This window comes from Salvelinus alpinus, chromosome 17 (genome assembly GCF_045679555.1).
Source record: "Salvelinus alpinus chromosome 17, SLU_Salpinus.1, whole genome shotgun sequence".
NCBI lineage: Eukaryota > Metazoa > Chordata > Actinopteri > Salmoniformes > Salmonidae > Salvelinus > Salvelinus alpinus.
The window spans coordinates 29,813,450-29,838,362 of record NC_092102.1 but is presented as its reverse complement, the minus strand read 5'-3'; the positions used below and the strand labels follow the sequence as shown (position 1 = coordinate 29,838,362).

General features: G+C 46.2%; 1 protein-coding gene and 1 pseudogene across 1 annotated transcript in view; one reads left to right on the top strand and one right to left on the bottom strand.

Moving 5' to 3' along the window:
* Positions 1–229: 229 nt before the first annotated feature.
* Positions 230–5,825, top strand: LOC139541858 (fibrinogen silencer-binding protein-like; annotated as a pseudogene).
* Positions 5,261–24,913, bottom strand: part of celsr3 (cadherin, EGF LAG seven-pass G-type receptor 3) — a 58,064-nt gene continuing 38,411 nt past the window's right edge. The window contains exons 14-35 of the mRNA XM_071348467.1: positions 22,600–22,741; positions 20,247–20,367; positions 19,084–19,267; positions 18,712–18,813; positions 18,319–18,413; positions 17,871–18,080; positions 17,568–17,751; positions 17,000–17,149; positions 16,693–16,879; positions 16,284–16,451; positions 15,711–16,044; positions 14,974–15,148; positions 14,735–14,847; positions 13,130–13,209; positions 12,802–12,928; positions 12,598–12,717; positions 12,144–12,241; positions 11,757–11,848; positions 8,569–8,742; positions 8,163–8,360; positions 7,013–7,970; positions 5,261–6,755 (exon numbers count right to left, since the gene is read on the bottom strand). Of these exons, the coding sequence (XP_071204568.1) occupies positions 6,728–6,755; positions 7,013–7,970; positions 8,163–8,360; positions 8,569–8,742; positions 11,757–11,848; positions 12,144–12,241; positions 12,598–12,717; positions 12,802–12,928; positions 13,130–13,209; positions 14,735–14,847; positions 14,974–15,148; positions 15,711–16,044; positions 16,284–16,451; positions 16,693–16,879; positions 17,000–17,149; positions 17,568–17,751; positions 17,871–18,080; positions 18,319–18,413; positions 18,712–18,813; positions 19,084–19,267; positions 20,247–20,367; positions 22,600–22,741 (4,040 nt within the window). The 3' untranslated portion in view covers positions 5,261–6,727. The remainder of the gene's footprint in view (positions 6,756–7,012; positions 7,971–8,162; positions 8,361–8,568; positions 8,743–11,756; positions 11,849–12,143; positions 12,242–12,597; positions 12,718–12,801; positions 12,929–13,129; positions 13,210–14,734; positions 14,848–14,973; positions 15,149–15,710; positions 16,045–16,283; positions 16,452–16,692; positions 16,880–16,999; positions 17,150–17,567; positions 17,752–17,870; positions 18,081–18,318; positions 18,414–18,711; positions 18,814–19,083; positions 19,268–20,246; positions 20,368–22,599; positions 22,742–24,913) is intronic.

Here is a 24,913-nt window from a genome sequence, read left to right as displayed (position 1 = left end):
GTTATCCCAGTAAAGATGATGCTCTACTGTGGATTACAGTAACATTCATGGCACTGACATATCCAAGTAAATACATGCACCTAGCAGTTCTTGCAAATGATCAGGTCATCAAATTGGACTAAACCACACAACCAACACTATCACCGAAAACAACCTTGTTTCAAAATCAACCGAATGCTAGCTAGGCTGCATCAACTGAATGCTAGCTAGGCCATAGGGCGGCGCACAAAACCAGAGCAGGACTAGACCCCTCAGCTCCACCCCGTTGCCTTGGCAACCAACAACCATGTCGTACCTCACGCCCAACTTCACCATGCAGCAAAAGCTCTACTTCCTGCAGAGGATTCAGTGTGGTGCGCACAGTTCAGGACTACAGGAAGGACACCAACACCACGGTGCACTGCAATGCCGTGTGGGGCGAGGTGGTGAACGTCTTCAATGCTGCCTTCCATGACCGGCCACCCAGCTCAGTGGGTACCATGAAGACACTGTGGAAGAGACTGAAGGTGGAGAGTCGCCAGGTGCTGCACCGGCGCCAGAAGCAGGTGGTCACTGGCCTGCCTGACACGGCCCTGACCGAGGTCCAGCGAGAGATCACGGCCATGGTGCCCAACCTCATCTCCAACCAGGACGACATGGACAGAGAGGAGGGCTACACCGGCCTCTGGCCTGGCTCCCCCACTGCAGGTGATACCACACTACTCAAGTCAAATGTATTTATAAAGCCCTTCTTACATCAGCTGATATCTCAAAGTGCTGTACAGAAACCCAGCCTAAAACCCCAAACAGCAAGCAATGCAGGTGTAGAAGCACTACTCTGTGCTGACACTCCGCTAAGATGAGCTCATCTACATTGAGTTCACACATTTATAATATTTGTTTTCCTCAGATGATAGAATGATGTGGTGTCAACCAATCTGCTCACACACATAGTCAGTCCAAAATTATTTGCACCATTGATAAAGATTAGCAAAAAAAAAAAATCTAAAATAAATACAAATATTGTATGCTCTAAAAAATTATGATTTTATACAAATGAAACGGATTGGCACCCCTGTTTTTAATACCTTACTTTACGTAGCAAGTAGATCCGACCTGCTTGCTTACAGCTGCACTAGGGTCAGACAGACTTCCTGTGTAGATCAAGACACCGCGAAGCCAGACGAGATATGGCTCGGAAAACGTACATCAATCCAGGGATGAGAAATGCATTGTACTCTGAATTGTCCCATTATCTCAACTGTTACCCTGAGAAGATTGGACAATCTTCTCGGGGTGTAACAGTTGGGATGAATTATTAAATATTAAAGCATTAGACCTCACTAAAGGCATCAGTCATACAAAAGCTATACTTACATCTGAACTGGTTCTCTAGCAGATTAGTAAGAATGGCTCACCCCGTTTTTAAGAATGGCCTTTTTCCCATTATTCAGATTACAACCTTTCACTTATTTGAAAATGAAATAATCTACAAAATGTCTATATTTTTTTAACAAGCCATAGAAAGTTGGTTGCAATTTCTGTTTAATCCATCAGAAAAAAACATAACCAATATTACAACGCGGGAGCTGATGTTTTTACGGGCTACTAAACAAACTGTGGTATTTTGTTGGTAAATTATTTTATTTATTTATTTAACTAGGCAAGTCATTTAAGAACAAATTCTTATTTTCAATGACGGCCTAGGAACAGTGGGTTAACTGCCTGTTCAAAGGCAGAACAACAGATTGTACCTTGTCAGCTCGGGGATTCGAACTTGCAACCTTTCGGTTACTAGTCCAACGCTCTAACCACTAGGCTACCCTGCCGTCCCATAATGATGCTGCCACCACCGTCTTTTGACCAAAAAGAGCTTCTGGACATCAGAACAGTGATTACTCACCTTGAACTGGACGAAGATTTTTTCTTGAATGAGTCCGAGGTGAAGGATATATTGCTTTCGAGACCAGGCCCAAATCCTTTGGCCTTTTGGCAAACTCCAAGCCGGCTGTCATGTGCCTTTAACTGAGGAGCGGCTTCCGTCTGGCCACTCTACCATAAAGGCCTGATTGGTGGAGTGCTGCAGAGATGGTTGTCCTTCTGGAAGATTCTCCCATCTCCACAGAGGAACTCTGGAGCTCTGTCAGAGTGACCATCGGGTTCTTGGTCACCTCCCTGACTAAGGCCCTTCTCCCTGGATTGCTCAGTTTGGCCAGGCGGCCAGCTCTAGGAAGAGGTTTGGTGGTTCCAAACTTCTTCCATTTAGAATTATGTATGCCACTGTGTTCTTGGGGACCTTCAATGCTGCAGAAATGTTTTGTTACCCTTCCCCAGATGTGTGCCAATCCTGACTCTGCGCTATACGGACAATTCCTTCAACCTCATGGCTTGGTTTTTGGTCTGATGTGCACTGTCAACTGTGGGACCTGATATACAGTGGGGCAAAAAAGTATTTAGTCAGCCACCAATTGTGCAAGTTCTCCCACTTAAAAATATGAGAGGCGAGCACTTCAACTATGACAAACAAAATTAGAAAAAAAAATCCAGAAAATCACATTGTAGGATTTTTTATGAATTTATTTGCAAATTATGGTGGAAAATAAGTATTTGGTCACCTACAAACAAGCAAGATTTCTGGCTCTCACAGACCTGTAACTTCTTCTTTAAGAGGCTCCTCTGTCCTCCACTCGTTACCTGTATTAATGGCACCTGTTTGAACTTGTTATCAGTATAAAAGACACCTGTCCACAACCTCAAACAGTCACACTCCAAACTCCACTATGGCCAAGACGAAAGAGCTGTCAAAGGACACCAGAAACAAAATTGTAGACCTGCACCAGGCTGGGAAGACTGAATCTGCAATAGGTAAGCAGCTTGGTTTGAAGAAATCAACTGTGGGAGCAATTATTAGGAAATGGAAGACATACAAGACCACTGATAATCTCCCTCGATCTGGGGCTCCACGCAAGATCTCACCCCGTGGGGTCAAAATGATCACAAGAACGGTGAGCAAAAATCCCAGAACCACACGGGGGGACCTAGTGAATGACCTGCAGAGAGCTGGGACCAAAGTAACAAAGCCTACCATCAGTAACACACTACGCCGCCAGGGACTCAAATCCTGCAGTGCCAGACGTGTCCCCCTGCTTAAGCCAGTACATGTCCAGGCCCGTCTGAAGTTTGCTAGAGAGCATTTGGATGATCCAGAAGAAGATTGGGAGAATGTCATATGGTCAGATGAAATCAAAATATAACTTTTTGGTAAAAACTCAACTCGTCGTGTTTGGAGGACAAAGAATCCTGAGTTGCATCCAAAGAACACCATACCTACTGTGAAGCATGGGGGTGGAAACATCATGCTTTGGGGCTGTTTTTCTGCAAAGGGACCAGGACGACTGATCCGTGTAAAGGAAAGAATGAATGGGGCCATGTATCGTGAGATTTTGAGTGAAAACCTCCTTCCATCAGCAAGGGCATTGAAGATGAAACGTGGCTGGGTCTTTCAGCATGACAATGATCCCAAACACACCGCCCGGGCAACGAAGGAGTGGCTTCGTAAGAAGCATTTCAAGGTCCTGGAGTGGCCTAGCCAGTCTCCAGATCTCAACCCCATAGAAAATCTTTGGAGGGAGTTGAAAGTCTGTGTTGCCCAGCAACAGCCCCAAAACATCACTGCTCTAGAGGAGATCTGCATGGAGGAATGGGCCAAAATACCAGCAACAGTGTGTGAAAACCTTGTGAAGACTTACAGAAAACGTTTGACCTCGGTCATTGCCAACAAAGGGTATATAACAAAGTATTGAGATAAACATTTGTTATTGACCAAATACTTATTTTCCACCATAATTTGCAAATAAATTCATTAAAAATCCTACAATGTGATTTTCTGGATTTTTTTTCTCATTTTGTCTGTCATAGTTGAAGTGTACCTATGCTGAAAATTACAGGCCTCTCTCATCTTTTTAAGTGGGAGAACTTGCACAATTGGTGGCTGACTAAATACTTTTTTGCCCCACTGTATACAGGTGTGTGCCTTTACAAATCATGTCCAGTCAATTTAATTTACCACAGGTAAATCAAGTTGTAGAAACATCTCAAGGATGATCAATGGAAACAGGATGCACTTGAGCTCAATTTCGAGTCGCATAGCAAAGGGTCTGAATACTTATGTAAATAAGGTATTTCTGTTTTTAATTTTTGAAATACATTTTCAAAAAGTTCTAAAAACCTGTTTTTGCTTCATCATTATGGGTATTGTGTGTAGATTGGGGAAAACATGTATTTGATCAATTTTAGAATAGGTTGTAAGGTAACAAAATGTGGAAAAGTGAAGGGGTCAGAATAGTTTCCAAATGCACTGTATTGCTCAGTATTTGTACAGTCACAAGGAGGTAATGTGTCTTCTCAGCTAGAGCACATCTCCATAGACAATCCTCTCTGTATGATGATCTTACATATGAAAATGTCAATACAGTTCAATATTAACTGCAAGTTTTTCTATTATAAGAGCAGAATGTCTGACAGTACAGTTAATCTAACCCAGTGTCATGTCTTCCCCACGAGTGTGAGAGTAAAGACCAGGTAGACATGAGTATCGGCATCACCTCCTTTACAGCACTAACAGGAAGTGGTGGACCCCTCCGGGCCCCCTCCACCAACCAGCCCAATGAACTTTGACCTGCCCTACACCCCCCCGGGCCACCACACGACCCCTCACCTCTCTGGCGGCAGTGGCAGGGCGAGGTGCGGAGGACCCACGGTATGGGCCGCGTATGTTGGAACTGTCGGAGCTGGAACATGAGCAGAGGATGAGGCTTCTACAGATGGAACAGAAGGTTCTAGAAGATAAGAGACAGGCCGTGAGGCAGAAAGAGAAGGCCTACAGGCTAAAAAATAGATACTATCAGGCTAAGCTGAAGAAGATAGAAGAGGTATGACTGTCCTCTAGTAGCAAGGACATGGAGGATGAGGATCACGATCAAATCATTTGACGTTTTAGTTTCTTTCTACATTTTTATTGCTCTTATTTTCTGACAATGATTTTTTCAGTTTGACAGTTTCAGGTTTTAGTGATTTTTGTTTTAGTATTCCTTTTCATTGCTGCTCAAAATCTGGGGGAGTTTTGTTGTAATGGGCTGGGGGAGATCTCTGAATATGAAAAGACACCTGGCAAATAAAAATACCTGAGAGAAGAGCCTCCGGAAACAAACTGTCAAAACTGGTCTCTGCTAACACTTGTTTTCATCAGGGAATGTCACTCACAGAAAACACATCTTGTTAGGAATAGTTCTTTTTTTAATGTGCAACATTTCTCTTGTATGGTTTCCACGGTGAATGAGGAGCAGCTGTTTCAAATTCCCCCCATGCTGACTGGATAGCACATACCCCAGAATAAACAAACTGACAAAGACAATCCCCCATCCCATCCTCTCTCTATCCCTTCATCATCACATCAATGTCTTTCCTCTTGACTCTAGTCATCTCACTCGTTCTTTTCTCTCATTGCATTTTGTCACAGTGGGAGAGTCAGGCCATAGGAAACATTACATCCTCTCACACAAAATTACAAAGTAATAAATATGATCGTCATAAATAAAATAAAATCTTATGTCTGTACAAGTTTCAGGTACTGCAATAATAAATCATGTGAAAAAATAACTGCCCAGTAGCTAAATAACTGGAGCAGCTGAACAGAATGGAACATGGGTAAGGATGGATATTGGGGGTACCCTGGGGACATTTTTGGCAATTATAGTGTCACATTTATAATAACATACCACCAAAGACATGAAATGATATTACAGCAGGTAATTGAAAAGAGATATTTTACACTTAAATGGACCATATATCCTCAGGCAGAGAAACTGTTAGATATGGAACCATATCTGATATAATACTTTGTTTTGACTGATATGTTATATGAGAGCTATATGAGGCTGTAGAATAGATGATCGACATTCAAATGCAGTGGGTCTTGGATTAACAGAACAATTATGTCTAAAGAATGAGCCATCATCAAGCCTTGCAAATATAAAAGTATATCTGCTTTCTTTCTTGTTCACAATCATTTGTTCTATCAAATCTCGCTTTCCTAGAATTCCTTCCTATTTACAATCACCCGCCCCCAACATCTTCCTCATCCTATCACGTCTTGTAATCTCATCCAATCAACACTAACCAACCCCGGTCCCTAGTTTTATAAACATAGTTGACAGGTTTGAGGAAAGGTTTCAGGATAATGGTAGTGGAATTTGGGATTGAGTTAGGGCTATCGCCCATAGCAACAGATTCCATTCACATCTCCTTCACAACCGCACATGGACACAATCTTCCAAAACATCACAAGAGATTTTTTTTCTTCCATCTCTGTTGAAAAAGATACAAAATGTATAAAAATGTTATCTACAGGTTCATCTTTTTCTTAGCAGATCGATTCCGATCTTTGTGTTCATGTTGAAATCTGAGGATCGAAGTTCGTTAAAATGTAGTGGCTGAGGTAGCCACCCCTCTGTTTCAATCATATAGCCCTCCTCCCCATACTGGTTACTAATTGTGACCGAAAATACTTAACAGCAGCACCAACCCAGCACCTTCAAACTCCCTCTCACTGTCTCTGCCTTCCTTCAACACATATCCTCCAGTATCCCAAAGTGCTTCAGCAGTCCAGGGGCTCCTTGACCTCTGCCCTACCCCCGCGCAGTCCTTGGTAACCCCACTAGACATGCATTGTGGGATTTGGAGGGTGTCATCAAGACTGTCCTTCACTTCTGTTGACTCTGAAGAGGCAAGAGAGACCACAATCAGTGACAAGGGAAAATAACATCATTGTTATTAATGCTACATAAGTCTCCTGATATGTAGGCTATGACACATTTAGAATCCAAATCACCACGTCTTTGATAGGGACCAAAAAGAGGGATGACCAAAAAGAGGGATGCGTGAGGATAGAGAGAAAAAGAGAGCAGAGCAGGAGTGTGAAGAGAAAAGGCAGCAGGTAGATGAAGGTGAGTGAGTGATTGAGTTCAGGACTTACTCAGAGTCTGGGGAGACCTCAGAGATGCTGTGGGAGGTTGCGGAGTGGGGTGGGGAGGGGGAGGGTCCCTGTGCAGATGAGGGGTCTGGGGGGGTGAGCACAGAAGAGCTGAAGGAGGCCAAGATGGAGGACAGGATGTCCAGGTGCTCGCTGGACGGATGGCGGCTGGGGGGTGCGCCGAGGGCAGGGAGGGGGTACCTACACGGGGGAGCAGAGTCCAGCCGGCCGCGACAGGGTAGGGGGGATTCCTGGGGTTCCTCGCTGATTGGGGGTGGAGGGGAGGAGGGTGGGGGCTGGTCGGGGTGCGAGGGCTGACGGGGGGGCAGTGTGCGCAGCCACTCCCTGCAGGGCTGGGACTGAGTCACCCCACCTCCCCCATTGCCCTCCAGCTGCTCACGGGAGCGGCTGCTCATCAGCGCTCCTCCCAGGTGTTCACGGGAGGAGGCCTGGCGTCGCGTCAGGGTGTTGAGCTGGGAGCGCGACCCCCCCAGACTCGGCTCCACACCTCCATTCCCACTCAAGTCCTCCCGGGAGGCGTGGGCGCTGTGCTGCTGGACATCCAGCCTGTCTCTGGAGCTGCTCAGGTTCTCCCTGGAGGCTCTGTCTAGGCCCGGCTCACGGCGGCGGGGGAGCAGGTCCAGGTTGTCCCGGGAGCCTTGGCGGTCCAGGCGGTTCTGGGACCCTCCTCCAGCCTGGCGGCCCAGGGGGTCTCTGGAGAACTGGCGGCGAGCCAGAGAGTCCAGGTGCTCCCTGGAAGAGTAGCGGGAGGCGGGCTGGGACAAGGAACCCGTGCCAGACAGGGAGCCTGTCCCAGAGTACATGCGGCCGTAGGAGGCTGCCGGGACGCCCCTGTGGCCCAGGGTGGAGGTGCGGTACCAGGAGAGATCGCTGGGGACCCGGCCCATGGTGGAGAGACCCTGCAGGGCCGGCGGACAGCCAATACGGTTCTTCAGGATGCCTGAGACAGCAGGGAGAGATGAGAAGAGAGAAAAGGTTAATCATGTGTATGTATTTTGGCCTTTGAGTCTACATGAATCTGTATGTGGAACCCATTGGTAATAAATGCTGGTCATCAGCACTCCAAAGTCAACCATTGATACCCACACAGACCAAAATAGTATCATCTGGTCCAACTGAGGTTGTGACTCACCCTTGCGGTGGCGGCTGGGCTGTCCTGTCAGGCTGTTCTCGTCCCCGCTGGTCAGCGCTGCGTCAGGCTGGTTGTTGTTGGCGCCATCCTTGCTGTAGTCAGCCCCTAGGCGGCACTCTGAGCCCCACTTCTGCAGGGAGTGGACTTCGCACTCCTCCAGCGCTGGCCAATAGGAGAGCAGGTCATTGCCATCCAGGTCTGATGGACAATCGCCAATGGCCAACAATTCAAAATAAATCACAACTGTATCCAATATGAGATAATGTTTTGTAGAAGTGACATGTAAATGCATAAGGATTTTTATTGATTTATGGATATTGGTTTCTGACATTTATGATATCTGTATGTATTCATTTGTGAATCTATGAGTCTATCAGTCTGACATTTTCTTAGCGTCTGTGTGTACCTTTGGTGCTATTGTGGGTGGGCTCTGTGAGCAGCCGCTCGCTGTGATTGGTGCGTTTGAAACGCCGCTGGATGCGTCCACGGAGACGAACGTTGTCCTCACTCTCGGAGGAGGGGATGGAGAGACTACGTTCCCCTTCCAAAGAGACATCTGAGTCTGTGTCTGAGTCCTCACCTGAGAGGAAAGACAGAACGACAGAGAGAGAGAGAGACAGAACGACAGAGAGAGAGAGAGAGACAGAATGACAGAGAGAGAGAGAGAGACAGAACGACAGAGAGAGAGAGAGAGGGAAAGACAGAACGACAGAGAGAGAGAGAGACAGAACGACAGAGAGAGAGGGAAAGACAGAACGACAGAGAGAGAGAGAGGGAAAGACAGAACGACAGAGAGAGAGAGAGGGAAAGACAGAACGACAGAGAGAGAGGGAAAGACAGAACGACAGAGAGAGAGAGAAAGACAGAACGACAGAGAGAGAGAGAGGGAAAGACAGAACGACAGAGAGAGAGAGAGAGGGAAAGACAGAACGACAGAGAGAGAGGGAAAGACAGAACGACAGAGAGAGAGAGAAAGACAGAACGACAGAGGGAGAGAGAGCGGGAGAGACAGAACAACAGAGAGAGAGAGAGCGGGAAAGACAGAACGACAGAGAGAGAGAGAGCGGGAAAGACAGAACGACAGAGAGAGAGAGACAGAACGACAGAGAGAGAGAGAGAGACAGAACGACAGAGAGAGAGAGAGAGGGAAAGAGAACGACAGAGAGAGAGACAGAACGACAGAGAGAGAGAGACAGAACGACAGAGAGAGAGACAGAACGACAGAGAGAGAGAGACAGAACGACAGAGAGAGAGAGACAGAACGACAGAGAGAGAGAGACAGAACGACAGAGAGAGAGAGACAGAACGACAGAGAGAGAGACAGAACGACAGAGAGAGAGAGAGAGTGGGAAAGACAGAATGAGAGAGAGAGAGAGAAATACAGAACAACAGAGAGAGAGAGAGAGAGGGAAAGACAGAACGACAGAGAGAGAGGGAAAGACAGAACGACAGAGAGAGAGGGAAAGACAGAACGACAGAGAGAGAGAGAGAAAGACAGAACGACAGAGAGAGAGAGAGAGGGAAAGAGAACGACAGAGAGAGAGACAGAACGACAGAGAGAGAGAGACAGAACGACAGAGAGAGAGACAGAACGACAGAGAGAGAGAGACAGAACGACAGAGAGAGAGAGACAGAACGACAGAGAGAGAGAGACAGAACGACAGAGAGAGAGACAGAACGACAGAGAGAGAGAGAGAGTGGGAAAGACAGAATGAGAGAGAGAGAGAAATACAGAACAACAGAGAGAGAGAGAGAGAGGGAAAGACAGAACGACAGAGAGAGAGGGAAAGACAGAACGACAGAGAGAGAGGGAAAGACAGAACGACAGAGAGAGAGAGAGAAAGACAGAACGACAGAGAGAGAGAGATAGGGAAAGACAGAACGACAGAGAGAGAGAGAGAGAGAGAGAGAGAGAGAGAGAGAGGCAGAACGACAGAGAGAGAGAGAGGTAAAGACAGAACGAAAGAGAGAGAGAGAGAAAGGGAAAGACAGAATGACAGAGAGAGAGAGAGAGAGAGGTAAAGACAGAACGAAAGAGAGAGAGAGAGAGAGAGAGGGAAAGACAGAATGACAGAGAGAGAGGAAGACAGAACGACAGAGAGAGAGAGAGAGAGAGAGAGGTAAAGACAGAACGACAGAGAGAGAGAGAAAGACAGAACGACAGAGAGAGAGAAAGACAGAACGAAAGAGAGAGAGGTAAAGACAGAACGAAAGAGAGAGAGAGAGAGAGGGAAAGACAGAATGACAGAGAGAGAGAGAGGGAAAGACAGAATGACAGAGAGAGAGAGAAAGACAGAACGACAGAGAGAGAGAGAGAGGGAAAGACAGAACGACAGAGAGAGAGAGAGAGAGGGAAAGACAGAATGACAGAGAGAGAGAGAGGGAAAGACAGAATGACAGAGAGAGAGAGAAAGACAGAACGACAGAGAGAGAGAGAGAGGGAAAGACAGAACGACAGAGAGAGAAAGACAGAACGAGGTTATAGAACCAGTTATAGTGTCAGTCACCAATAAAAACTTAAAAGTGGTCATGTACATTTATAATTTTAGGTGTATTGTATACAGTATTAAAACCCCAGTTGAGTGTTTATGAATGTGTGTATTTCTATTACAATGCATGTGTGCACACGTGGGCAAGAGTGTGTGTGTGTGTGTGTGTGTGTGTGTGTGTGTGTGTGTGTGTGTGTGTGTGTGTGTGTGTGTGTGTGTGTGTGTGTGTGTGTGTGTGTGTGTGTGTGTGTGTGTGTGTGTGTGTGTGTGTGTGTGTGTGTGTGTGTGTGTGTGTGTGTGTGTGTGTGTGTGTGTGTGTGTGTGTGTGTGTGTGTGTGTGTGTGTGTGTGTGTGTGTGTGTGTGTGTGTGTGTGTGTGTGTGTGTGTGTGTGTGTGTGTGTGTGTGTGTGTGTGTGTGTGTGTGTGTGTGTGTGTGTGTGTGTGTGTGTGTGTGTGTGTGTGTGTGTGTGTGTGTGTGTGTGTGTGTGTGTGTGTGTGTGTGTGTGTGTGTGTGTGTGTGTGTGTGTGTGTGTGTGTGTGTGTGTGTGTGTGTGTGTGTGTGTGTGTGTGTGTGTGTGTGTGTGTGTGTGTGTGTGTGTGTGTGTGTGTGTGTGTGTGTGTGTGTGTGTGTGTGTGTGTGTGTGTGTGTGTGTGTGTGTGTGTGTGTGTGTGTGTGTGTGTGTGTGTGTGTGTGTGTGTGTGTGTGTGTGTGTGTGTGTGTGTGTGTGTGTGTGTGTGTGTGTGTGTGTGTGTGTGTGTGTGTGTGTGTGTGTGTGTGTGTGTGTGTGTGTGTGTGTGTGTGTGTGTGTGTGTGTGTGTGTGTGTGTGTGTGTGTGTGTGTGTGTGTGTGTGTGTGTGTGTGTGTGTGTGTGTGTGTGTGTGTGTGTGTGTGTGTGTGTGTGTGTGTGTGTGTGTGTGTGTGTGTGTGTGTGTGTGTGTGTGTGTGTGTGTGTGTGTGTGTGTGTGTGTGTGTGTGTGTGTGTGTGTGTGTGTGTGTGTGTGTGTGTGTGTGTGTGTGTGTGTGTGTGTGTGTGTGTGTGTGTGTGTGTGTGTGTGTGTGTGTGTGTGTGTGTGTGTGTGTGTGTGTGTGTGTGCCAGTGGGTACCTCTGTCTCTATGGAACATAGCCACATCCAGGTCTGTAGCTCCAGCAAGTCCCAGATTGTGTTCCAAGGTCTGGCGGGCCAGCAGGTTCTCCCTGTGGGAGGAGAGGTGTTAACCAGAGCATTTACTCATGACCACACACACTGAGACACTGGACTGGTCACTACATTTACCAGGCTCCATAAACCTTATTTACAAACAGTGGAAGTCTGCAGCACATGTACACAATGAGCCGGTTTCCCAGACACTGACTGAGCCTACTCCTGGACTTAAAAGCATGGTTGATGGAGAATAGCTTTTAGCCCAGGACTAAGCTGAATCTGTGTCTGGGAAACTGCCCTACATATTTCAGCCTCACAGATCCTGTGCATCTCAGATGGCTTACTGACCGAGCGCTGCTGACAGAGGAGATGGTGGAGGCTCCCAGGGTGATGCGGTGCAGCCCGCTCTGCTCCAGCAACGACGCATTGTTGTAGGGGTTCTGACCCTTGACACAAAACACACACGTGTTGAAAAATACATTCAGGACTAGAGCACACATCAACATTCTAGGTCATACCGCGCTAGTCGAGTCTGAAATAGTCAGAGCAAACAGCAACAATCATTCCCCAGATGAGTCAGTGGAAGAGAACAATGGAAAGACAGCAGGCTAAGCACAGTGCATTGTGGGTCAAGTGAAGAGCCCCGAGGGGGTCATATTAGGGGAAGACCAGGGTGTGCTGATTTGGATTGGGGGGGTGATGTGTGTCGTAGAATGGGTCCAGATGATGTACAGTGGATGGGTGGGTAGATGGGTTTCTTGTTGGTGTAGTGGGCTGTGTGTGTGGGGGGGGGCATGCTCACAGGGATCTGTGGGGCTCTAGGTGCGTCCTCGTTGAGGCTCTTCTTGCCCAGACATGACAACTTCCAGACCTCCTGCACCTCCGCGTTCATCACCGTGAATACCAGGAACATAGCAAGACCCTGGGAAGAGGGGAATGTATACATTAACACACCACCAAGTACTCACACAGTCTAATAACACACACACAAAAACAGGGTCAGTACCTGCAGTAAGCATAGTACAATGAAGATATAGTGGAAGGCCAGAATGCTGTTGTTGACAGCCATCAGCCCAAAGAACCAGGTAGAGGTGGCCAGGAGCAGCAGGAGGATGGCACCGCGTAGAGTGGCTCTGGAGAGACAGAAGGAAAAGGAAAAGAATAGAGAGACAAAAAGAGAGAGGGCTTGTCAAACAGTGAGAGAGACAGAGGTTTTTTATCAAAAAAGCTTTAATGGCTGCATTTAAAGCTATACTGTATTACTGCAATAGAATTGTATTCAGCAGAACCCGGCCATTTATATGTAATATGTTCAACCTCTCTGGGATACTCACATGACAGGTAGTTTCTTGGTCTCTTTCTGGGAGGGGTTGCAGGACATGCGAGCCACAATCAGAAACATCCCACCATTCATCTGCAACAAAGAGACAGCAATGAGGCAGACATGAGACTAGATCAAATTAGAACTACAGATGTATAGAGGCAAACAAAGTGACTGACACATAACTAGAGGTATAGAGGCAAACAAAGTGACTGACACATAACTAGAGGTATAGAGGCAAACAAAGTGACTGACACAGAACTAGAGATATAGAGGCAAACAAAGTGACTGACACAGAACTAGAGGTATAGAGGCAAACAAAGTGACTGACACATAACTAGAGGTATAGAGGCAAACAAAGTGACTGACACATAACTAGAGGTATAGAGGCAAACAAAGTGACTGACACATAACTAGAGGTATAGAGGCAAACAAAGTGACTGACACATAACTAGAGGTATAGAGGCAAACAAAGTGACTGACACATAACTAGAGATATAGAGGCAAACAAAGTGACTGACACAGAACTAGAGGTATAGAGGCAAACAAAGTGACTGACACATAACTAGAGGTATAGAGGCAAACAAAGTGACTGACACATAACTAGAGATATAGAGGCAAACAAAGTGACTGACACAGAACTAGAGATATAGAGGCAAACAAAGTGACTGACACAGAACTAGAGATATAGAGGCAAACAAAGTGACTGACACAGAACTAGAGGTATAGAGGCAAACAAAGTGACTGACACATAACTAGAGGTATAGAGGCAAACAAAGTGACTGACACATAACTAGACATATAGACGCAAACAAAGTGACTGACACAGAACTAGAGATATAGAGGCAAACAAAGTGACTGACACAGAACTAGAGATATAGAGGCAGACAAAGTGACTGACACATAACTAGAGATATAGAGGCAAACAAAGTGACTGACACAGAACTAGAGGTATAGAGGCAAACAAAGTGACTGACACAGAACTAGAGGTATAGAGGCAAACAAAGTGACTGACACAGAACTAGAGATATAGAGGCAAACAAAGTGACTGACACAGAACTAGAGATATAGAGGCAAACAAAGTGACTGACACAGAACTAGAGGTATAGAGGCAAACAAAGTGACTGACACAGAACTAGAGATATAGAGGCAAACAAAGTGACTGACACAGAACTAGAGGTATAGAGGCAAACAAAGTGACTGACACAGAACTAGAGGTATAGAGGCAAACAAAGTGACTGACACAGAACTAGAGGTATAGAGGCAAACAAAGTGACTGACACAGAACTAGAGGTATAGAGGCAAACAAAGTGACTGACACAGAACTAGAGATATAGAGGCAAACAAAGTGACTGACACAGAACTAGAGGTATAGAGGCAAACAAAGTGACTGACACAGAACTAGAGATATAGAGGCAAACAAAGTGACTGACACAGAACTAGAGGTATAGAGGCAAACAAAGTGACTGACACAGAACTAGAGATATAGAGGCAAACAAAGTGACTGACACAGAACTAGAGGTATAGAGGCAAACAAAGTGACTGACACAGAACTAGAGGCATTGAGGATAACAAAGTGACTGACACTGAATGACACAGAGTGAGAGGGAGACAGTACCAGAATGACGATAGCGATGGGTCCAGCGAAGCTCCAGATGAGTTTGTCATATATGGAGATCCAGCAGAAGTCTGGGTTTCCATAGCCCTCAGGATCCAGCCCTACCGCCAAACCTGAACGAGAGTAAGATGTGTTTTTCACTTTGTGTTCTTACTAGTATCAGTGAAATCCATTCTAAAACAGGTCTCTGTAGGGAACTGCGAGTGTGTGTGCGTGTGTGTGTGTGTGTGTGTGTGTACCTGTGATGATGGCAGGCACGCCCCATCCGATGGCATAGTAGAACCTCATGGCTCCATAATTGATGTTGCGTGCCTCTGTCTGCATGCGGTAGATATGGAGCCCCTCCACAAACAGCCAGGCAAACGTGGCCATGAACAAATAGTGCAGCAGGATGGCCACCACCGTACACAGGAACTAACAGAGAGAGGACAGTCAGAGCCATGTATAGAGATTATGTTATGACAACTTTCAATGTATTCATATGGGTCTGTAGCCGAGTTCAGTGACTATTTTCCCATTGGGCTTCTATTGGTGAGTTTGGCCGAAATTTGTTTAAGGCCTTTGGCTTTCAGACAAGTTAGAAAACATTTACTGGGAGAGAGAATGTATGAAATCTGGTGTTATACTGTAAGCATCACAGTGCAAAACAGCAATGAACACCAAGGCAGAGAGATGTTCAGCCAGACGGTCATTTTGTCCACCCACTCAAACAGAAAAACCTTTCAGTCAGTTTGACTGGAAATGATCCAGACTGTGTAGATTAGCTAGTTAAAAATAGTAAATGGGATATTAAAGGTCATTGAAGACAATGATATAACATACTGTCACTGTACATACGATTCACAGTTGGAACACACAGTTGTTGAACATACCCATGCACATAAACACACATAGCCCCATGCACACTGATTTCTCTCTTTCTCTCTCAGACCCCCCCCCCCCCCCCCCCACACGTAACCTACCCACCCACACATACCTGCTGCTCGGTCTGGTTGATGCCGAGCAGGAAGACGAGCTCAGAGAGCAGCATGGCAGCGGCCATGTTGGAATGGATGGAGCGGGTGTTGGACTTGAGGCCCCGGAGGCAGGACAGCACCAGGACAGTGAGCAGCAGGGCCAGCATGGACACAGACAGGGAGAAGTAGGTGACCAGGGCCAGGGTCTCCAGATCCCCCTCCAACTGTTCTCTCTGGGAGCTGTCCATCAGGACACCAAAGGTGCCCAGCCTCTGACACTGGCAACGCACGTGGGACGTGTTCCTGTATACTACGATGCAGTCCCTCACTGTCCAGCAACCTCCCACCTCCAACCTGTAGAGAGAGGGGGGTGGGGTGAGAGAGACAGAGAGTGAGCATCAGAGTGAGAGTGAGAGTGAAAGAGAGAAGGGGCGGATAGGGGTAGAGAAAAGGTGGGAGAAAGTCAGCATGAAGAAAAGAGATGGGTTAAGTGAGAGAAAGATAACAGCATCAAACACACTACAACTCCCAGCGGACAGTATCTATTTCCCATAGAGCACAAGCCCCCTCAAGTCATGTAAAGCTCTACTCACGGGCTGCTGTGGTTCCACTGGACACACAGGGGTTTGCTGCGGTTGGTGGTCTCCAGCAGGCGGAACTCCAGCAGCAGGGGCGAGTCCAGCGGACCCCCGACAAACGTCAGGTTGTTGTAGATGGACACACTGACCACTGGAGAGTTCATCACTGGATGTCTGGGGAGTCTAAAGGAGAGGAGGAGTGACAGAGGAGAGAGGGGAGAGGGGAGAGGGAGAGAGAGAATCTGATTTAGTAGGACGGACTTAATAGCCCTAACACTGTTTTATGGTCCACCAAACACAATTCCAATGCTGTGCTTTGAAAAGTCCAATGAAAACATAAATACACAGTCATAAATACACACTCCTAGTAAACCAGATGAGAGAGACAGACACTGGAGGGCAGGCATATACAGTACACACACACCTGACTCCTCGTCGGTCAGTGTGGTACTTGGGGGGGAGTGCTGCTCCAAGGCTACGATAGATCAACATGATGACAATGGTGATAGGCGGCTCCAGTAGCGAAACAGAATGCCTGGCTGCAGCATAGTCTCCCGTCTGATTGGCCAACATACTGACAGGGGCAGGAGCTATGTTCTGTGAAGCTGAAACTGGAACATGCACAAGGCATAAGAGGAGTGACATAAGGTAGGTATGTGCATGTGCTTGTGTGTACAGTATGTGTGTTTGTGTGTTTCAGTGGCTGTCGTGTATGTGTGTGTTCTCCTTACGTTGGTGTCGTTGTGGCACCAGGGCAGCAGGGGGCAACACCACATGTGTGTGGGGGTCCCAGAGAGCCTGGCCGCGGAACAGAGGGCTGTGGTAGCGAGGGAAACGTCTGCGCACATGGGTGTGGTTCTCAACGCGGTCCAGGTTCATCACTGAAACACGAGCATACACACAGTCCATGACTCCAGGTTACACCACACAACATAACAAAAATAACCTGATGAACAATGTTGTTGGTTTACTCACAACTCAGCAATAAAACAAGTATTAAAGTCAACGTCGGTCATCTGTCATCAGTGTGTGGTTTTTACACTTGTTTTTGATATTTATATGTTCCTGCCAAAACCAACCCTGGATCTCTACATGCACTGCTCTGCATAGGGTTCTCTCCTTCGTTTTTACACAGGAAAAGGACTAGGGCTACACACTTGCATGGATTAACTACTTGACCAAATAAAGCAGGAATAACCACTCAATACAGAAAGGTGGACCTCATTTGACACAATGAACTGATCTCACTACATGAAGGGTAAGAGAGCAGATGGTTCTGTCCTGGGGGGGGGGACTCACCGATGTTGGGGGCGACCAGAGCCACGGGGTTCAGGTAGGTGAGCTTCATGTTCCGGGCCAGGGTCTGGGCATACTGCTCCAGCAGATCAGCCAGCCCTCCTGCCCCTCCCTGGGCCTGGATCTGGGCCCGCCATAAACTTGCACTGCCTGGACCCAGCACCGCACTGCAGCCCTGCAGAACATTCTGGAGACGGAAGGAGAGAGGGAGATTCAGTTCCTACACACACAATCTAATAAAACAGTGACTACATTTTCCAAACTCCAATAAAAGGTTTTACGAGCGTGTTGCCAGGCAACCCTCACCTCGTTGAAGTGTGCGTCCTGGGTGGCGGTCAGGCCGAAGCCCGTCTGCAGACTCTCGAAGGTCAACAGGCGGGACAGTAGCCGCTCGGCAATCTGGAGGTCATTGCCATAGAGACGGGGCGTGGCCTCGGTGACATCACGGAGCTGGTGGGCCAGTTTCTTCTCCACGATGGTGCTGAGCTCTGTCTCGTTCCGCTCAACCGACTCCAGCTATATACACACACACACACACACACACACACACACACACACACACACACACACACACACACACACACACACACACACACACACACACACACACACACACACACACACACACACACACACACACACACACACACACACACACACACACACACACACACACACACACACTATGTTAGACACCATTCCGTATTGTACAGTTCCAACCAGTATGAGCAATGGGGTAGTGGAGTATTCTTACTGCTGCATTGAGCTCCACAAAGGGAGGAGAGGTACAGTTGTAGAGATCCGGCTCCAGCCAGCCCCTCTCCACGTCACAGTGTCTGATAGCAGCACCTGGAGAGAACAGACACAGACACTAATACCTGTATAACACATCCACAACACTGAAAAGCAGCACAGGGGATACATTCAAACACAGATACTAGGTTTCAAAGGAATGGGGCGTTTATCTGCCTATAGTCAGTATAGATCATGAGTCTTCTAATGGGAGATGTTATCATCTTTCCTTCTTTGGAAGATTCAGGAAATATACATTATACTGAACAAAAATATAAATGCAACAATTTCAAAGATTTTACTGAGTTACGGTTCATATAACTACAGAGAAAGTGTAGAGTGTTGAGGGACTGACCCACGGATCCTTTAGGACAGGGCACGGCTGCTGGCAGGTTGAACTTCGTCCTGGGCCACCAGATACCCAGGGTGATGGTCTTAGGACAGCCGTCATAGATGACTAACAGACAGAGAGAGAGAGAAACGGGGAAAAAGACTGTGTATGAATAAAAATAAAAACTGTGTATGAAGACAATGAAAATCTCATACTAGTTTGAGAGGAGAGAGGTTTGACAAGAGGGAGATGTTTTTTGAGAGAGAAAGAGTCTTACAGCAGGGAAAATAAGTGAATCAGAGAAGCGGGAGGCACAGAGAAGATGAGAGAGAAGACATGAGAGGAAAAGAGAAAGAGAAGATCACAGGTAGGAGGAGAGGAATCCCTCGGTCTCACCTTCGCAGCCCTTCAGTGTGACTTCAGCGAAGGGGTTGTCGCACATGTTGCACTGTCGACCAATCACACCAGCCCGACACTGGCACTGGCCACTCTCTGGGTCACATGACCGGGAGAAGGAGCCCACAGGGTAGCAGTCACACGGCAGGCAGGAGTCACTGCCCCGCAGGCGGTAGTGGAACTCCTGACACACACGGATATATACACAGAGATAGGTACACAGAGAGACAGACACAACAGAAACAAATATACACCCAAACACACGTAGACATAACATTCAGACCAAAGACAACCACATCCAAATATACAAAGAACAGACATAGCAAAGTCACATACATATACACGCAAACATTCACATATACAGGCATATACATGTACATAGACGCACACAGACAGACACACAAATGCGCACAAATCAACATGAAAAAGAGAGAGGGGAAGATGAAAGCAGACAGATTTACAGAAAAGAGAAGGATTTAGAGAGAAAAGGAGAGACGTACAGAGACATGGACAGACAAACACACAAAAATATTGTCAGGTGGGCGTTAAGAAACACCAGTTTGTTAAATCTCATCTTAGAACAATTCAACATTTAAATTACAATACTCAATATAATACTATAATACTATACTGTGAGAAAACTGAGCTTCTGTACTGTCCTTGAAACAGGATTTAAAATGGGGTCACAGTGTGGAGGGTGGTATGAGGGATAAGGTGGGTCCGTTGGCATTAAGAGTGTTAAGGATAATGGGGTTGCTCAGATTACAAGGTGAAGCTGCTGATAATGCCTCGATAAGACAACGCCTGTTTGATAGCAGTGTCAGGTTAGGATCAGTATCAAGGATTAGGGTCACAAGCAGGGATTAGAAAACAGTAGGTAAGGGTGGTATACGGTGATGATAGGTCTGCTGAGGTATATAAGAGCATGGATCTGGGATCCCATGCCTGGGATTGCGATATGAGTTGATCAACGGTAAGAGTATTTACTGCTGATATGCGTGATTGTGCGCATGCTTGTGTGTGTGTGTGTGTGTGTGTGTGTGTGTGTGTGTGTGTGTGTGTGTGTGTGTGTGTGTGTGTGTGTGTGTGTGTGTGTGTGTGTGTGTGTGTGTGTGTGTGTGTGTGTGTGTGTGTGTGTGTGTGTGTCGTGGCGGGCAGGTCACCTTGCAATGGCAGTGGCCACTGGTCTTGTTGCAGTCGGGGTGGAATCCTTTACTGGTGTTACAGTGGCAGGGCCCACATGTTGGAGAGCCCCACCAACCACGTGGACACTGGTGGTCAATCCTACACAGGCACGCACGCACACACGCCCACACACACAGTGAAACACACGCACACACACGTTAAAGGTGGTAGTTCTCTCAATTTCAGTCCCTGTCTGCTATATAGGCCACAGTACCTAGATCAAAGGGAAATTAGGAAGTGACAAATCTGTGAGACCTAAAGCTGGGAGGGATTTCACATTGGGGTGGGGTGACACCTGGGTCACATATATACACTGTGTTTTATCATCACAGAGAAACTTAAGTCTCCTCTCATCCTCTCCTGGGGATTAGGGCATACAGTGGGGAGAACAAGTATTTGATACACTGCCGATTTTGCAGGTTTTCCTACTTACAAAGCATGTAGAGGTCTGTAATTTTTATCATAGGTACACTTCAACTGTGAGAGACGGAATCTAAAACAAAAATCCAGAAAATCACATTGTATGATTTTTAAGTAATTCATTTGCATTTTATTGCATGACATAAGTATTTGATCACCTACCAACCAGTAAGAATTCCGGCTCTCACAGACCTGTTAGTTTTTCTTTAAGAAGCCCTCCTGTTCTCCACTCATTACCTGTATTAACTGCACCTGTTTGAACTCGTTACCTGTATAAAAGACACCTGTCCACACACTCAATCAAACAGACTCCAACCTCTCCACAATGGCCAAGACCAGAGAGCTGTGTAAGGACATCAGGGATAAAATTGTAGACCTGCACAAGGCTGGGATGGGCTACAGGACAATAGGCAAGCAGCTTGGTGAGAAGGCAACAACTGTTGGGGCAATTATTAGAAAATAGAAGAAAATAGAAGAAGTTCAAGATGATGGTCAATCACCCTCGGTCTGGGGCTCCATGCAAGATCTCACCTCGTGGGGCATCAATGATCATGAGGAAGGTGAGGGATCAGCCCAGAACTACACGGCAGGACCTGGTCAATGACCTGAAGAGAGCTGGGACCACAGTCTCAAAGAAAACCATTAGTAACACACTACGCCGTCATGGATTAAAATCCTGCAGCGCACACAAGGTCCCCCTGCTCAAGCAGGCGCATGTCCAGGCCCGTCTGAAGTTTGCCAATGACCATCTGGATGATCCAGAGGAGGAATGGGAGAAGGTCATGTGGTCTGATGATTCAAAAATAGAGCTTTTTGGTCTAAACTCCACTCGCCGTGTTTGGAGGAAGAAGAAGGATGAGTACAACCCCAAGAACACCATCCCAACCGTGAAGCATGGAGGTGGAAACATCATTCTTTGGGGATGCTTTTCTGCAAAGGGGACAGGACGACTGCACCGTATTGAGGGGAGGATGGATGGGGCCATGTATTGCGAGATCTTAGCCAACAACCTCCTTCCCTCAGTAAGAGCATTGATGATGGGTCGTGGCTGGGTCTTCCAGCATGACAACGACCCGAAACACACAGCCAGGGCAACTAAGGAGTGGCTCCGTAAGAAGTATCTCAAGGTCCTGGAGTGGCCTAGCCAGTCTCCAGACCTGAACCCAATAGAAAATCTTTGGAGGGAGCTGAAAGTCCGTATTGCCCAGCGACAGCCCCGAAACCTGAAGGATCTGGAGAAGGTCTGTATGGAGGAGTGGGCCAAAATCCCTGCTGCAGTGTGTGCAAACCTGGTCAAGAACTACAGGAAACGTACGATCTCTGTAATTGCAAACAAAGGATTCTGTACCAAATATTAAGTTCTGCTTTTCTGATGTATCAAATACTTATGTCATGCAATAAAATGCGAATTAATTACTTAAAAATCATACAATGTGATTTTCGGGATTTTTGTTTTAGATTCCGTCTCTCACAGTTGAAGTGTACCTATGATAAAAATTACAGACCTCTACATGCTTTGTAAGTAGGAAAATCGGCAAAATCGGCAGTGTATCAAATACTTGTTCTCCCCACTGTATCTGCTGAAAAACAAGGACAACAAAATCCACATTGACAGATAGACAGAGCAGAGCACTGTAACACTGCTGTCTCACCCCAGTCTCAGGCACTGCTATGGTGTACTGTTACTAACATTAGAAACACACACAGACATTTGGGACTCAGTCATCTGAAGTTGATCTGTAGTTATAGTGTTTAATGACCTGTCTCCCTAGTCACAGATGGACAGTATGTTAATAATGTTCATGTATTTGAAGTTGATGTAAAGTTGACACACTGACCTGTGCTGACAGTATTGCCCATGGTACTTGATCTATGGTTGATCGACAGTAGATGTAAAGTTGAAAGACTAACCTGTGCTGACAGTACTGGCCATAGTGGTTGTCTCCACAGTCACAGATGTATCCGTGTGATGAGCTGGGCTTCCTGTGGCACTTGGCATCATTTTCACACGGGTTCAGCTGGCACGCTTCTATACAGCCCTTACCATAGAAACCTACAAAACACACACACAGTCATTACCATGGGAACCTACAACACATGTACACAGTCATTACCATAGAAACCTACAAAACACACACACAGTCATTACCATGGGAACCTACAACACATGTACACAGTCATTACCATGGGAACCTACAAAACACACACACAGTCATTACCATGGGAACCTAGAACACATGTACACAGTCATTACCATGGGAACCTACAACACAAGTACACAGTCATTACCATAGAAACCTACAAAACACACACACAGTCATTACCATGGGAACCTACAACACATGTACACAGTCATTACCATAGAAACCTACAAAACACACACACAGTCATTACCATGGGAACCTACAACACATGTACACAGTCATTACCATGGGAACCTACAAAACACACACACAGTCATTACCATGGGAACCTAGAACACATGTACACAGTCATTACCATGGGAACCTACAACACAAGTACACAGTCATTACCATAGAAACCTACAAAACACACACACAGTCATTACCATGGGAACCTACAACACAAGTACACAGTCATTACCATAGAAACCTACAAAACACACACACAGTCATTACCATGGGAACCTACAACACAAGTACACAGTCATTACCATGGGAACCTACAACACGTGCACACAGTCATTACCATGGGAACCTACAACACAAGTACACAGTCATTACCATGGGAACCTACAACACGTGCACACAGTCATTACCATGGGAACCTACAACACGTGCACACAGTCATTACCATGGGAACCTACAACACGTGCACAATTTGATATAAAAAGGGAGTGGCTCCTAATCCGTGACTGGATCTTTTATTTCTGAGGCTTCATATCTGTGAGTGCACTAATTCTCACAGTATCTCAAGAGAATTTGGGACTTAGATACATAGCTAGTTAAATAAGAGTTAAAAGGCAAAAAGATTATATTCGCAATGTCACTAAGCAAAACAACTACCAAAACAGCAATAGCCACTACAATGTCAAAACATGAGTTCAGTACCATTTGCTTGATTTTATGGACCCACGACTATGGTGTATCAACATTAGCATGCTTACGACGCTATAAAATGTTGTTTTTATAACTAACCCTCACTGTTCTATACTAAAAAAATATAAATGCATGTTTCACCAGCTGAAATAAAATATCCCAGAAATGTTCTATACTCACAAAAATATTATTTCTCTCCAATGTTTCATACTCACAAAAATATTATTTCTCTCCAATGTTCCATACTCACAAAAATATTATTTCTCTCCAATGTTCCATACTCACAAAAATATTATTTCTCTCCAATGTTCCATACTCACAAAAATATTATTTCTCTCAAATGTTCCATACTCACAAAAATATTATTTCTCTCAAATATTCCATACTAACAAACAGATTATTTATCTCCAATGTCCCATACTCACAGAAAGATTATTTCTCTCAAATGTTCCATACTCACAAAAATATTATTTCTCTCAAATATTGTGCACAAATTTGTTTGCATCCCTTTTAGTGAGCATTTCTCCTTTGCCAAGATAACCCATCCACCTGTTAGGTGTGGCATATCAAGAACATGATTAAACAGCATGATCATTACACAGGTGCACCTTGAGCTGGGGACAATAAAATGACACTCTAAAATGTGAATTTTTGTCACACAGCACAATGCAGATGTCTCAAGTTTTGAGGGAGCGTGCAATTGGCATGCAGACTGCAGGAATGTCCACCAGAGCTGTTGCCAGTGAATTGAATGTTAATTTCTCTACCATAAGAATTTGGCAGTAAGTCCAACTGGCCTCACAACCGCAGACCACGTGTAAGCACACCAGCCCAGGACCTCCACATCTGGCTTCTTCACCTGCAGGATTGTCTGAGACCAGCCATCCTGATGAAACTGTGGGTTTGCACATCCTAAGACTTTTTGCACAAACTGTCAGAAACATCTCAGACCAGAGTCTTGACCTGACTGCAGTTCGGAATCGTAACCGACTTCAGTGGGCAAATGCTCACCTTCGACAGCCACTGGCACACCGGAGAAGTGTGCTCTTCACGGATTAATCCCGGTCTCAACTGTAACGGGCAGATGCCAAACAGTGTGTATGGCATTGTGTGGGCAAGTGGTTTGCTGATATCAACGTTTGTGAACAGAGTGCTCCATGGTGGCG